This window comes from Chrysochloris asiatica, unplaced genomic scaffold (assembly GCF_000296735.1).
Source record: "Chrysochloris asiatica unplaced genomic scaffold, ChrAsi1.0 scaffold00045, whole genome shotgun sequence".
NCBI lineage: Eukaryota > Metazoa > Chordata > Mammalia > Afrosoricida > Chrysochloridae > Chrysochloris > Chrysochloris asiatica.
Window position 1 is genome coordinate 14,747,446 of NW_006408563.1, and position 16,685 is coordinate 14,764,130.

Sequence of the window (16,685 nt, forward strand, 5' to 3'; positions counted from 1 at the left end):
AGATGCCAGATGTTTTCCTTTGCCCTAGCCTAAGAACAAAGACCACCAGTCCTGACCAATTAAACCGTAACATCTCATAGTTTGCCAATTGTTAACCAATCCAAAAATTTTAAAGCTGAGAAACCCGAGCTTGTTTCAAAACTCTATAAAAACCCCGCAGACAAAGGGTTCGGGGCTGTATCCCTAATCCGCTGCGTTGGATGAGGTGGAGTCCGAGCCCGAGCTTGAATAAACAACCCTTATGTATTTGCATCAGCGATGGCTCCTTGATGGTTTTTGGTTACCCCGAATTCTTGGCATAACAATTCCAGCCACTGCCATCGAGCTGATTCCACCTGTTGTTGTTGTTGTTAAGTGCTGTCTAGTTGATTCTGACCCATAGTGACCCTGTACAGGGTTTCCAAGGAGCAACTGGTGAACTTAAACCACTGACCTTGCAGTTCAAATTACTTTGCAGTCTGATGCATTAGCACACAATGCTACACCAGGACTCTGATTCCACCTGATAGAGACCCTATGTAGGGTTTTCCAGGGTGTACATCTTTACAGGAAAAAATTTCATTATGGGACTAGAAAGTTTCATCTTTTGCCCTCTGGAGCGGCTAGTAGATTTCAATTGCCAACTTTGCAGTTAGTAGTCTAGTACTTATCAGACAGTGCCACCAGGGCTCCAGTTTCAGTCACAGACAACTGTAAATAATTATGCAAATATAAGTTCAAGCACATTCCAGAGACTCCAGTTGACCTGGAGATGAGAGACAGAAGAGGAATGGCTGCTTGGTCCAAAGTATGGTGAGACCTAGGGACACCTGATCCCATGGACAAGGACATAGCCACGGAGGACTAGAGCTGAGAGTGAAGCACCCAGCTGATACGAAGTGAGGGGAGACACACAAGAGCACCCAAACTTGCAACTAGCGCCCATTTGACCTAGCCTCAATGGCTTGATAATCAGAACTCAACTAGAGGAAGAGAGGAAAAAAAATTTTTTTTGATAAAGGAAACAAGGGTAAATTGCTAAAATTTGATGAATTTGACCTATACTCATGGATGTAGTAGCTCAAAATACCAAGAGAGAGAGAAGGAGTCTTCACATCAAGTATCAATGCTATCCCCTCTATATATAGAATGGATAGGGACAGACAACTTAGACATCAGTTACCTAAACTGAGGGGGCAATAAAGGCACAAAGTGACTGGCTTACAGGTTTTCAAGAGGGAGTATAGTTTCAGAGCATGCAGGAGAAAGTAGAATCCCCACTGAATAGTTTTCATCTGTCTAGATGGGTCTGGTGAAAAGAGATGGGAATACGATTCTTATGATTCAGTATTGACTGTTATCAAGACTAGTTGCAACTGTCACAATTGTAAAGGTAGAAGTTTTGTAAAAAAACAGGGGAGTAGTTAATTTTACATTCCAGAAACAGAGAACCCTAGAACCATCAAGGGAGAAGAGCACAAGCAGAATGTGGGACCCTCTCCAGAGAAGCAGCGACACCAGAGATGGAGGCAGAGATGAGGACATGGAGAGAGGGAGCATCTGAGGACTCTAGATTCATGGGACGAGACGGACTGAGAGCTGGTGGCCAAGAGGCAGGCTTGCAGAATGTGCCCTTTGGTGGTTTAAATTCTTACTATGCCTGAGTGTTTTTTTAAAAAAAAACTAAAATGAATAGAAAGAAATACTTTTAACTGATGGTACATGGAAGGGATTATAATCATTGTGATGAAAAAAGTATATGGTATGTTTAATGCAAAACTCATGATCTGTCCTGTCAACTATCACTCAATTCACAATAAAAACTTTAAACAATAATAATAATAATGCTTGTGTAATACCCATGTTCCTAACACCCCAGCTTAACAAATGGCAATATTCTGTCATAGTTACTGATTTCTAAAGGGAGGATAAATACAGGTAAAGTCTACTGGCCCCCAATTCTTTATCTTCCTTCCTCAGAAGTAATCAGAATATCTCTTTTGTCCAATTTATATATATTTTTTTATAAAAAATGTGTATACCCTTAAACAGTATATGTTATTGTTGCTGTTAGGTGCCATCGAGTCAGTGCTGACTCATAGCGACCTTATGCACAGCAGAACGAAACACTGCCCAATTCTGGGCCAACCTCACTATTTATTGTTGCCACTCTTGAGCCCAATGATGCTGCCATTTGGCCAATCCGTCTTGCTGGGGGTCTTCCTCTTTTGCTCTGACTCTCCATCTTACCAAACATGATAAGCTTCTCCAGCAACTGGTCCCTCCTGACAATATGTCTGAAGTATGAGAGACAAAGTTTGGCCATCTTGGCCTCCAAGGAGCACTCTGCCTGCACTTCTTCCAACACAGCTCTGTTTGTTCTTTTGGCAGCCCATGGCACTTTCAATATTCTCCTCCAATACCATAACTCAAAAGCATAAATTCTTCTATGGTCTTCTTTATTCACTGTCCAGCTTTCGCATGCATATGAGGTTATTGAAAATACCATGGCTTGGGTCAGGCGTACCTTAGTCCTCAAGCTGACATCTTTGCTGTTCAACATTTTAAAAAGGTATTGTGCAGCAGATTTGCCTAATGCAATACGTTGTTTGACTTCTTGACGGCTGCTTCCGTGAATGTTGATAGTTGATCCAAGAAGAATGAAGTCATTGACAACTTCATTCTTTTTTCCGTTGACAAGAATGTTGTTTATGGGTCCAGTGGTGAGGATTTTTGTTTTCTATACACTGAGATGCAATCCATAACAAAGGCTGTGCTCTTTGATCTTCATCAGTAAATATTTTAAGACTTCTTCACTTTCAGCAAGCAAGGTTGTATCATCTGCATATTGCAGGTTGTTGTTTTTGTTAGGTGCCATCGAGTTGCTACCAACTCACAGCGACCCTATTCACAGCAGAATGAAACACTGCCAATTCTGGGCCAGCCTCACTACTGTTGCCACTCTTGAGTCCATCGATGCTGCCACTTTGCCAGTCCATCTAGTTGGGGGTTTTCCTTTTTTTCTCTAACCCTCCACCTTACCAAACATGATATTCTTCTCCAGCGACTAGTCCCTCCTGGCAATATGGCCGAAGTATGAGAGACGAAGTTTGGCCATCTTGGCCTCCAAGCAGCACTCTGGCTGCACTTCTCCCAAAATGGATCCATTGGTTCTTTGGCAGCCCATGTTGCATATAGTACTGCTTTAAGTAGTTTTTTTTAATCTATGTAAATAATCTGCTTTTATGCCCAATATTGATATTAAACAATATTGATTCGTATATACCTAGTTCAATTATTTAAATATTTTTTGCATTCCATAAAATTATATCTTCACCAGGAGAAAGGTGAGATTTTCTGTTTCTGTAAAGTTTTAAAGATTCGGAAATCCTAAACATAGTAGTTGTGAGTCGAAACTGACTTGACGCACTTACCAATAATTTAGTGTAACTGCCCTATAGTTTTTTATATTCCCTTATTTAAAGTTTCTTCCCATTTTCTCTATAATCAAAGAACATCTAGATCTTTCATGTACATGTGAGATGTTGTGCCTTCAAATGTTTTTGTTTCTATTTCTTCTTTAAATTTTTTTTTAATTATGTATCCTCCTACTCATTCTTTTTTTCAATTTTTTATTTTGAGTTGAGTGAAGGCTTTACAGAGCAGATCATCCATTTTACATCCAACAAATTATATACATTGCTTCATTACATGGTTGCAATGTATAACTGCATTTACCTCTATTCACTTTAACTATTGCCTTTCTCCACTGTGTCTCCCACTCCACTTGTCTGTTCCCTGTGTCTATCCTCTAGCCCATGAATAATTTCCCCTTCCCACTCCTCCTCCCATAACCGTCATATATTGTTCATCAGGAAAACCTTTTTTGTTTTTTTAACTTTTTATAACATTGATTTTGCCCTTTTGTGATTGACTAATTTCACTCAGCATAATGTTCTACAGGTTCAACCATGTTGTGAAGTAATTCACAGATTCATCATTCTTCAACATTTTATAGTATTCCGTTGTGTATATGTACCAAAGTTTGTTTAACCATTCTTCTGTTGATGGGCATTTAAGCTCTCTCCATCTTTTTGACATGTCTCTTGACAGCATATTAAAGGATCCTATTTTCTTATCCATTCTACTGTCTACATATCTTAGCTGGTACATTTAATCCATTTACATTCAGTGTAATTATCAATAGGTCTAAATTGATTGCTGTCATTTTTCTGTGGGGTGTGTGTGTGTGTGTGTGTGTGTGTGTGTGTGTGTGGTGCTGCTGGATTCTTCGTTTCATTCCACTTATTTTTCTATGCTGAGTTCCTTTTTTTGTGAGTTTTCTTGTCATTTTCAATTCTGTTTTGTTAATGTTTACAAAGTCTTTCTGATTTTCCTGGGGCTTTTTAATATTTATGTGCAGGTGTATTCTTTTTCTTTGCAGTTACCCTGAAATTTATTAATATTTTCCCTGCTTAAAACACTGTCTTATCTTGAAATCTACTTGACTTGCTTGCAATTTGTAAGTTCTGTATCAACAATATTCCCCTCTTTTTGCTTTGTAGTTGACTTCATTGTACATTGATATCTCTGGTTCCCAATTTTCAGTCTTGTAGATCTGTTTTACTTTAAGTACTTCTATGTCTGGGTTGAGTTATGGGTGGTGGTGTCACATGGTAATATCAGGTTGTTATTCTCAGTCCAAAGATCTAGCATTTTTGTAAAGTTGGTCTGATCGATACAAATTCTTTTAATTTCTGTTTATTAGGAAATGTCCTAATTTTGCCATTATACTTGAAGAACAGCTTTGCTGGGTATATGTTTCTTTTTTTTTTTTTAAGCTTTTATAGTGCATTGACTGATAATTTACATGAGAGCACTTCAGTTTTACACTCATCTCATTGCAATAATTACAATCCCCTCCATGCATCACCATTCAACAGTATTTGCTTCTATTCTGTTTTTCTGTTTTGGTTTGGTTTTGATATACACAAAAATATATAATCATTTAAACAACTCAAGGGTACATTCTGCAGACCTGCCTCCTGGCCGCCAACATACAGCCTTTCTCTTACCAAGAGTCTAGAGTCCTCAGCTTCTCCATGTCATCATCTTTGACTACAAAGGTGTCATTGATTTTCTGGATAGGGTCCCACATTCCGCTCTTGCTTTTCTCCGTCAATGGTCTGAGGGTCCTCTGTTCCTGGAATGTAAGATTAACTACTCCCCCCTCCCCTTTTTTGTTATATAACTTCTACCTTTACAGTTGTGACAATCACACGGTCATGATAAAAATTACTCACTTTTGAATCATAAGAATCTTATCCCCATCTCCTTTCACCAGGCCCATCTAGACAAGATGAAAACTATTCAATGGGGATACTCTAAAACTAAACTCTCTTGAGAACTTGTAAGCCATCCACTTCATGCCTTTATAGCCCCCACATTTTAGGTAGACATCATTTAAAGTTGCCCGTCCTTATCAACCCTGTTTATAGAGCGGATAGGATTGATCCTTGGTGTGAGGACTACTTCCCTCTCAGTTGGTATTTTGAGCTAATACATCCATAAGTATAAGTCAAGTTAATCAAATTGTAGCAATTTACACTTGTTTCCTTTATCAAATTTCTTTATGTTCCTCTATTCAAATTCTGATCATCAAGCCATTGATGCTAGATCAAATGGGTACTAACTACAAGTTTGGGCATTCTTGTGTGTCTCCCCTCACTTCCTACCAGCTTACTCTCAGCTCTAACCCTCTCTGGCTAGGTCCTTGTCCATGGACTTAGGAATTCTCAGGTCTCACCACACTTCAGACCAAGCAACCCTTCCTCTTCTCTCTCTCCTCTCCAAGTCAGTGGGAGTCTATGGAATGTGGTAAAACTCAGCCCATTATCTTCATTGTTGTCTTTTCCCCACTTCCACTTACCAGTTGACCAACGTAGTCACCAGCAAGCTTACATGCCTACTCGTGTGTTCCCTTTGACTTTCATTTCAGTCTTGGAGGGAAATTGATTACTTGCTGTGATGGCTCCCCAGCAAACAACTTGTTTGTTCATGTAGTAGCCAATCAGACTGCCGTTTTTGTTTTCTATTTTTCATGCTGATCTTTCTTTCAAGAAGTATCTTCTGTTCTTCTAGCCACTCCAGGCTGGTCTGCATGTCCTTTCAAGTAGGAATATCCCACCTCAGAAGGTTCTGGATGGGGCTCAGGATTCCACACACTACAAAGACTCCGCAAGAAGCCTATTGTACTGGGGAAGTTCCAGAACCCCTTTTAGGTATTCCAATCAGTTATAGGCAGAAGGCAGGCCTACAAGTTTTCTGTAATCATATTTCCCAATATTCTTTTATATCCCACTCAAGTGTCTATTTTACAGTAGTAGGCAAGGAAAACCAACATTTATAAGACAGTCAAGCATCTTAACATTATTTTCCCTTTTTTTTGCCATTCAGACTATGCCTCAATGCCTGTATCACAGAGCCCTGTTGTTCCAAGGTTGAGCATACATCACTGTTTACCTCTGTCCTATTTATCCCATGCAAACCTGCCTCAGTGTTTCCCTGTCTACCTTGTTCTTCCATCTCCTTCCCCCTTCTCGTGCATTGCCCTCCCCAACAACCAAACTATATGTGTCTACCCCCTTCCATGTGCTCTACCATCCACTCCCTTCCTCCCCTGGTGGCCAACAAAGAATTTTTTTCTGTCTTTTAGTATGGGTATCTATTCTTAAGCTTCATACTTTTAATGTTCCCATGTTCTTCTTAAATTTTCATTTTCTTGGTATGTTGTGAAATATTAATTTTCTTTGAGGTTACCCTATACTCTATTAACTTTTTCCTCCATTTAAAGCAATCTTATTTTACCCTGCAGTCTACCAGACCTCCTTATCACCTAGATCTCTGTTCCTATATTTTTACCTTCTTTTACATTGTAATTGTTTTAATCATAGACTGACCTCCCAGACCCTCTGAATTTGTTCTTGTAGTTTTGTTCTGTTCTGGACTCTTCCATCTGTAACTTGAGTTCTGGGTGATATCACCATATATGTCAATCTTTGGTTCTTGTTGGTTCTCAATCCAGAGAACTCCCTTAAGGGTGTTTTGAAGTAGTGAGTTGGCTTTGACAAAGTTTCTTAGTTTGTTTATCTGGGAATGTTTTTATTACACCATCGTATTTGATTGACAGCTTTGCTGGATAGACGATTCTTGGTTGGCAGTTTTGTTTCTTTCACAGTTTTATATATGTCTCCCCGTTGTCTTCTAGCTTGCATAGTTTATGCTGAAAGATCAGAGCTTAATCTTATTTGTTTGTCTTTGTAAGTAACACTTCTCTTTTCCCTAGCTGCTTTCAGGATTCTTTCCGTATCTCTGATTTTGAAGAACTTGATTATTATATGTCTTGGTGATTTTCTTTTGGGGTCTGTCCTTCCTGGAGTTCATTCAGATTCTTGAATGCTTACCTTTTCATTTTCAGGATGTTAGGGAAATTTTCTTCCAGAAGATCCTCAACTATCTCCTCTGTGGTCTTCTGTGATTCTTACTGTTTGGGAATTCCAACAATTCTCAAGCTATTCCTTTTCATGTTGTCCCACATGAATCTTCAACTCTCTTCAGATTATTTTATGCTTTTTTCTGTTTGCTCTTCTATCTTAGTAATATTGAGAGATTTGTCTTCCAGCTTGCTGGTTCTGGCTTCCATCTCTTCAGTTCTATTCCTTTGTCCTTTCAGTGCATTGTCCATTTTTGACATTTTATTAGTAATCATGTGGACCTGTTTTTGCAGGTTTTGAATTGTTTCCACTGCTATTTAATTGTTCCTGTAGTGCTTTCCTGACTTCTCCCTTATTTTTCTCAAGCCCTCTGTGGAGCATTTAGATACAGTTCAAAATCATCCTCCTGAATTCCTTCTCAGGCATTTCCAAAGCCTGCCCTCCTTCCAGTAAGAAGTTTAGGTCTACCCGCAGCTCATTTGTCTTAGTTACTCTATCTTGTTTCTGGCAATGTGCCGAAATCTTCTACTGTCTCTTAGGTATCTTCAATAATGAGATGTGTTTTCAATAATTAGATGAATGTATGTTGATGTATTATTAAGCTTTCTGATTGCCTCCAAGTAGATGTGATCAGGAGATGGGCTTTCCTTTTCACTTTTCTTATTACACAACTCAAAGTAACTATAGCAGATGTTGGCTGTCTATCTGTTATATTGTTGTTGTTGTTAAGTTCCGTCGAGTTAGTTCTGACCTGTAGCAACCCTGTATAGGGTTTCCAAGGAGTGACTGATGAGCTTGAACAACCAACCTTGTAGTTCAGCTTTACAGTGCCACACCAGGACTCTGTATAGCAGCTGGTATTGGTTCTTGCCGGGATTGTGGGATTTTATAGATGTAATTGTAGCTTGGTTGTAGCTTGTCTATGTTGTTGTTGTTGTTAAGTGCCATCGAGTCGGGTCCGACCCATAGCGACCCTGTACAGGGTTTCCGAGGGTGTAAATCTTTACGGGAGTAGAAAGCCTCATCTTTCTCCCGCGGAGCGGCTGGTAGTTTCGAACCGCTGACCTTAAGGTTCGCTTGTCTATATGACCATAATTACTGTCTCTTCTTAGGTAGCATAGGGAGAGAAAGAGCCCCCCCTCCCCCACCCAAGGTAAAAGGGGAACCCAAAAATAAAATAAAATAAAATAAAATAAAACCACAACAGCAAAAAATACAGACTGAATACTACAGTCTATAATCGCCAAAAAAAATGTAGCAAAACATGAGTATGACTTTAAAGCCCTTCACTCAGCTGGCTGGAGCCATTCTGGGAAACAGTTCCATTTTAAGCAGTTCCTGTGGACTCCTCCCCCTTCTTAGATTCTGAAGCTGTGGTCTTTGCTGAGCGGATCTGTGCGCATCTGAAGTAGAACTTTCCAGGGGTGGGAATGGCATCCACTTGTTCAGGCACCTCCTCTAGTCACCAGCGTAGAGGTGTACAGACAGTGAGAGACCAATGAACAGTAAAAAAATGTTCACACCTTTATTCTCAGTGGTCGATCAAACCTCTGCCACAGGAGCACTCCTCTGATCCTGCTTCTGCTCCATTATGCCCAGGATGGCTGCTCCAGCAGCTGCTGGCAGCTGCAGGTCAGAAAATGCTACCTTTCATGTTTCTGCTACAAATCCCACCAGCAGTAAGCCTTCAATCCTTCTAAATATTCCTTTATATGTTTTCTCAGTTTCTGGGACTGTCCCCTGAACCTGCTTCATCTGGTATTCTGTGTCATTACTGTCAGAAGTCTACAACCATGCTTCTTCCTAATGTGCCATCCTGGATATATTATTCTTGATTGCCAATTTTTTCTTTTCTCTCTCTTAGTTTTGTGCATGTCATCCCATTGCCTTCTTGCCTGCATGGTTTTTGCTGAGAAATCAGAGCTTAGTCATACTGGTTCTCCTTTGTAGGTAACTTTTAGTTTTTCCTAAGCTGCTCTCAGGATTCTTTCCTTGTCTTTTATTTTGAAAAGTTTGATTATGATATGTCTTGGTGATTTTCTCTTGAGATCTATCCTGTTTGGAGCTCATTCGGCTTCTTACATGCTTATCTTCTTGCCTTTCATGATGTTAGGGAAGTTTTCTTCCAGCAACTCTGTGACAATTTTCTCTGTGCTTTTTATTGTCCCTTCCTTTTCTAGAATTCCAGTCACCCATAAGTTGTTCTTCCTCGTGGTGTCCCACATAATTCTAAGACAGTGTTTGGATTTTTTTCACGCTTCTTTCTGATTGTTCTTCTAGCATACTAGTTTTGAGAGATTTATCTTCAAGTTCACTAATCTAGGCTTCCATTGAATCTTCTCCTTTGTCCTTTCAATGTATTTCCCCTTTGTGAACTCTTAGTATTAATCTTCTGGGAGTCTAATTGCAGGTTTTATATTATTTCAAAATTTGCATTTATTTTTTCTGTTCTTGTGGCATTTTCCAGAATTCTTCTAAAGCTTTTTCTGTGTTTCCTTGCTTTCCTCGATGTTTCTGTCAATATATTAAAAGTATCAAAATATCATTCTTCTGAATTTTTTTTCAGTTCCATTAGCTTTTTTTCCTCAAATGTTTTCTGTTTCTATATCTTGGTCATTTGTTTGAGCCATTCTCTCATGTTTCTTTGTGAGCTAAACTTGTCTGTTGTCTCTAGGGCATTCTGGGGTTGTTGTGTTTATAAAAACTAACTGCTGTTTTGAACACAGAAGGGAGAAATCTTTGGTTGTCTCGTGTAATTCAAGGATCTCATGAGGTGGTTGTGGAAGGGATGTGCAGAGTTCCTGGTCCTAGTTGGAGTTCCTGATGGCCTTGGTGTTTTCTATGTTCAGAACACTCAGTCCAGAAGTAGTTTGTGGGGGTCCTTGATAGAGCTGGTTTCAGTGTTTGTTAGGACCACATGGAAGCTGAGGGCAGGATGACTAGTTAAATGCTGTTCTAGTGATTGCAGGTTTTGTAGATATGGAGACAAGCGTACCTGAATCCAGGCTCCAAAGCAGCACACTAAAGCCACACAGTCAACCCCAACTCACACTGGCGTGGCTCCCAGCCACCTGGCTCTGAACTAGAGAGCAGGGTTTTCCTTGGGAGTATATGAGGGTAGGAGCTGATCACACCTCAGATCACCAAGGGAACATGAAGAAAAGAGTAAGTCACACCTTTCCTGTTGCCTATGTGAATCTGCTTTTCTAGGCCACCTTCTGTTGCCAAAGCTGCTCACACAAGATGGTCAAGCCATGTCTCCCTCTCTCACCAAGACTCCATGAAAGTGATACCTTGTTTTCATTTTCATTTGGCTAAACAATGGTATGGAGTCCTGGTGTGGCACTGTAAGGGTAAGCACTGGACTGCAAGGTTGAAGTGGCGGTTTAAGCCCACCAGTCACTCCTTGGAAACCTTATACAGGGTTGCTATGAGTCAGAACCTACTTGACATCAGTTAACAACAAACAAACACTGGTAAGGTTGAACATATTTTCACATACTTGTTGGCCTTTTAGGTTGCTCTTTCTGTCAACTAACTCTTCATATCCTCTGTCCGTTTTTCTATTGGGGTCTTTTTCTTGACTTCATTATATGAATTTTGTGGGCTATTAATATCTTTTTCTAGTTTGTATCTTGTCTGTTACCTTTGTTTATTTGTTTATTTATTTTAATCATACACGGTTTCTTTATTCTTATGTTGACAGATATGTTAATGTTTTATAGTTTACATTTTTGGTATTATGTTTTAAAACTTCTTCCGTATTAGAAGGATTTTGTTGTTGTCCTAAGTGCCATTGAGTCAGTTCCAACTCATAGCGACCTTGTATAAGGTTTCTAAAGAGCAACTGATGGGTTTGAACTGCCGACCTTGTGGTTCACAGTCCAGTTCTGATACTACATTTTATTTTTAAACTACTAAATGGGATCCTGGGAGCACAGTGTCTCCATATGATAAGCACGGGGCTGCAAATCACAAGGTCCACAGATCACAAGGTCTGCAGTTAAAGCCCACAAACTGCTCCTTGGGCAAAAGATGAGGTTTTCTGCTCCCAAGAAGCATTAAAGCCTCAGAGAGCTTTATACCAGGTCACTATGAGTTGGAACCAACCTGATGGCACTTAGCAACAACAACAAATGGAATCCTGCTATGGTGCTGCAGGGTAAGCACTGTACTGCTAACCGAAAGATTGGCAGTTCAGACCCACCAGCCACTCTTCAGAAACCCTATGCAGGGTCACTGTAAGTCAGAACCAACTGGACAACAATTAACAACAGCATATATATACAAGTTCAGCAATTCACCATCGACTTTGCTGTTCACAGTCCAATAATATGTGCACATAAACACACAAACAGTTGTGGCACTGTACCATGTGAAGTCCTGGTGTGGCACTGTAGTGTCTGTAATGGACTGCAAACAGCAAGGTTGATGTTGAATTGCTAAACTTGTATATGTATGGAGTCCTGGCACTGTGGGTTAATGCGCTGGACTGCAAAGTCAGTTTAACTGCAAGGTGGATGGTTCAAGCTCACTAGCCACTCCTTGGAAACCCTATACAGGATTGTTATGTGTCAGAATCTACTTGACAGTACTTAACAACAGCAACAATATATATATTGTTTGTAAATATATATGTTGGTATTGTTGAGTGTTGTCAAATTGGTTCTGACTCAGCAATTCTGTGTAGGGTTTCTACACAATTGGTGTGGCACTGCAGGATAATGTGCTGGCCCACAAAGTCCATTTTAGCCTCAAGGTCGGTGGTTCAAGCCCACCAATCTCTCCTCAGAAACCCTATACATGGTTGCTATGAGTCAGAACCAACTTGACAGCACTTAACAAAAAACAACACCACATATATATGCATACATATATATTCACAGAGTCCCAATGTGATGCTATGAGTTAACACACTGGACTGCAAGATCAGTTTGAACTACAAGATCAGTGGTTCAAGCTCACCAGTTGCTCATCGGAAACCCTATTTAGTCGGAACTGACTCAATGACTCATAACAACATACACGTACACACACACATATATATGTATATATGGAAGAGTCCTGGTGTGGCACTGTAGCATAAGCACTGGACCAAAAAGTCGGTTTGAATTGCAAGCTCAGTGATTCAAACTCACCAGCTGCTCCTTAGAAACTCTATACAATGGCACTATGAGTCAGAACTGACTCAATGGCACTTAGCAATAGTAGCTACAACAGTTGTTGTTGTTGTTGTTAAGTGCCATCGAGTCGGGTCCGACCCATAGCAACCCTGTACAGTATATATACTTATATATATATAGGAGTCGTGGTGTGGTACTGTAGGATAAACACTGGACTGCTAACCACAAGGTTGGCTGTTCAAATCTACCAGCTGCTCCTCAGAAACCCTATACAGTGTCTCTATTAATCAAAATCCACTCTACTGTACTGTTTCTCAGTTTCAGCACTATTTGCATTTTGGGTTGGATAATTCTTTGTTGTGGAATACTGTCCTGTGGATTATAGGATATGTAGCAGTGTCCCTGACTTCTATCCACCATACACCAATGTATTCCCCATAGTTGGAATAATTTAAAAGAATGTCTCTCAACATTACCAAATGTTCCCAACAGGGCAAAATCACTCCTGATTGAAAATTACTGCCCTAAATCAATTAAGGAAGTTACTTTATATTCTCTTTGCCAAGAGTTTTATCATTAAAGAGTATTAAATTGTAGCAAATTTAGTAAATGTCTGTATCTACTGAGATTAGATTTTTTTAATCCTTTAATATGTTAATATAGTAACAGATTAGTCACTCTGTTATATTACTTAAACTACTATTTTGAATAATTACCAAGTATTACTCTTAAGACATAAATATATGGTTTTTAAATTTTGGGGGATGAGTAACTCATTTAAATGTTATATCAATAAACTAACAACAGAAGTTGAAAAATGTTTCAATAATGTATTTGCTTTAATCAATTGTATAACAAGCAAATAAGATGTTGATCATAAAAAATTCATGAGTGGAAAAATCAGCTACAATTATTTATTCAGTTATAAATGTTATTGTAAGTATTAAATACCTACTACTGAGTTAGAACCAACTCAATGACACTTAACAAAAACTGCTCTCTGTATTAAAAGTAGGCAGTATCACCCTAAGTCTACCTGCTGTTTTCCTATGAATGTTCTCATTGAGCTGTGTTTTGGTAATCTTTGGAGATAATGGTTGTATTTCAGTCTAAAAGCATCTTTTCTAGTGATTGCATAGTATGGAAATGAAACCCCTTATGGAGAGTACTGTGATGATTGTAATAATAGAAGTCAGTATTTTTAATAAAATCAAAAAGAGATAGAAAAATTAAATTTCTAATCATAAACCCCAAGTTGACTGGGTTTAGGAAACCAATCTGAGATAAATTTTGTTGTGAATTATTTTAAGGAATTTTTGCCTAAATAATTTTCCGATTTTTCTTTCCTTTTATAGTCCCGATCTATATCTAGTTCCCCAGTGATGGTAGCTCAGCCAGTGTATCAGCAACCTACATATCATTACCAGGTAAGCATTAAGTTAATATTAAAATCACCTTTTGTGCTTTCAGGGTTGTTTTGTTAGTTTTTATTTTGTTTTGTTTGTTATGAGTTTGTTGTTCTTTTGTTTTGTTTTTTGTAACTTTAATTTTATTCTTTCTAACACAAATAGTCCACAAATTAAAGAGAGATAGTTAAACTTTGATAGCAGTTTTTCTTTTTCTTTTTTCTTTTTATGAGGGAACTAAGGCTCTGGTAGTGTAGTGGTTACGAATCGGGCTGCGAACCTCAGGGTCAGCAGTTCGAAACTACCAGCTGTTCCGCACGAGAAAGATGAGGTGTTCTGCTCCCGTAAAGATTTACAGCCTCGAAAACCCTGTACAGGGTCACTATGAGTCGGAACCGACTCCATGGCACACAACAACAACAACAAGTAATGTCATACAAGAAAATAAATACCAACTGTTAGCTTCCTTTCACCAAATGTAATGAGGTTAATTCCCACTCACCCACCAGCTAACATTCCATCTAAAAGGTCTATAGCAATAATTCCCAAAGTGAAATACAGATACTGTTCCACTTATACTTATTTTTTTTGTTAATGATAAAATTATATCAGTTTCATTAAATTGAGATAATGTATATATGGAGTACTGATGTAGCACTGTGGGTTAATGCGCCAGACTGCAAAGACATTTGAACTGCAAGATTGGCGGTTCAAGTTCACCAGCTGCTCCTCAGAAACCCTCTACAGGGTCGCTGTCGGTCAGACCCGACTCGATGGCACATAACAACAACAACAATATTAAGGTATACATTTATAATTATATAATGTATATTAAAATACACATTATATTAAAATTAATAAAATAGGAGTCCTTGTGTGGCACTGCAGGATAATGCACAGGAACATAAAGACAGTTATAACCATGAGGTCAGTGGTTCAAACTCACCAGTCATGCCTCAGAAACCCTATACAGGGTTGCTATGAGTTGAAACCAACTAGACAGCACTTAACAATAACAACATATTAAAATCAGTAATATATTACAGTTTGTTATATGTTATGAAAGCCTCATTTTTGTTAACCAGTACTCTTTTTTATTATTATTATCTGTTAGGAAACTGGGGGAAAGTGGGCTATAATTCCAGATCACTAATGTCTATAGCAGGAGTTAGCATACTATGGCCTACAGGCCAAAGCCAATCTGTCCTTAGGTGCTGTAGAGTCAGTTCTGACTCATAGCGATTTTATGTACAACACAACAAAACACTGCCTGCACCATCCTCACAATTGTTATTGCCCTTGAGACCAATACTGCTGCTACTGCCTATCAGTCTCACTGAGGATCTCCTCTTTTTCACTAGCCCTCCACTTTACCAAGCATGATGTCCTTCTGCAGGAACTGGTCCCTCCTGATAATATGTCCAAAGTATGAGACATATTATGTGAGACAAAATCTGGCCATTATGGCTTTTAAGGAGCCATGCTGGTTGTATTTTTCCAACACAGATTTGTTTGTTCTTCTGGCAGTACGGACCTTTAATATTGTTCTCCAGCACCATAACTCAAGTGTATCAATTATTTTATGGTCTTCCTTATTTATTGTCCAACTTTCACATGCATTTGAAAATACCATGAGTTGGATCAGGGACACCTTTGTCCTCAAACTGACATCTTTGCAGCAGATTTGCTGAATGCAGTACGTCGTTTGATTTCTTGACTGCTGCTTCCTTGAGTGTTGATGATAGATTCAAGCAAAATGAATTCTTTGACAATTTCAATCTTTTCTCCATTAATATGGATACTGTTTATTGGTCCCATAGTGACGATTTTTGTTTTCTTTACATTGAAATACAACTCATACTGAATGCTGTGGTCTTTAATCTTCATCAGTAAGTATTTTAAGCCCTCTTCCCTTCAGCAAGCAAGGTTGTATCATATGCATATCGTAGGTTGTTAATGCATTTTCCTCAAATCCTAGGCCATATTCTTCTTCATATAATCCAGTTTCTCATATTATTTGCTCAGAATACAGATTGAATAAGTAAGGGGAAAGGATACAGCCCTGGCACACACCTTTCCTGATTTTAAGCCATTCAATTTTCCCTTGTTCTGTCCTAATGACTGCTTTTTGGTCTATGTAATATATGTGTACCAAGACTTTTCCTAACCTGCCTCAGAATTTCTGCAGAGGCCACAAAAAAAACTGAGAACATGAAATACCAAACATGACAAGTTAAAAATATGAAACCAATTTTTAGGACTTTAGCTCATTCCCACCTATAGCTAATTCTTGTTATGTTGTGGCATTTCTCCATCCCCTCAGCCAAGTAAAGGGGACTTAATGACTGGAAGAGCTTGATTTCTGTTCCCTGGAATTTTGGAGCTGTTGAGATTTGGACTTGATCTCTGCCTAATTTAAAATCCCAAAGGAGAAAACCTGCAGTGGAAATGAGTTGAACTTTCATGTTTCACCCAAAAGATATAAACCTCATAGAAAAGACTCTTCCCAAAAACTTTAGGGTGATCCCAATAGAGAAAGAATTTTTGTGAGGTTCTATCTTCTTCTAGAATCAAGAGCCTGGAGAGAATTGCACTAAGGAGTTTTCAGCAAGGAAATCACTAAAGAATCTTTTAGGAATACCTAAAATGGGGCTACAATGTGCCCAGTGAAGGAGGCTTCCTGC

The 16,685-nt window shown here is 38.9% G+C and overlaps 1 protein-coding gene across 1 annotated transcript in view; it reads left to right on the plus strand.

Moving 5' to 3' along the window:
- BOLL (boule-like RNA-binding protein) overlaps positions 1–16,685 on the plus strand; it is a 116,704-nt gene that overhangs the window by 44,196 nt on the left and 55,823 nt on the right. The window contains exon 4 of the mRNA XM_006862004.1: positions 13,951–14,022. Within this exon, the coding sequence (XP_006862066.1) occupies positions 13,951–14,022 (72 nt within the window). The remainder of the gene's footprint in view (positions 1–13,950; positions 14,023–16,685) is intronic.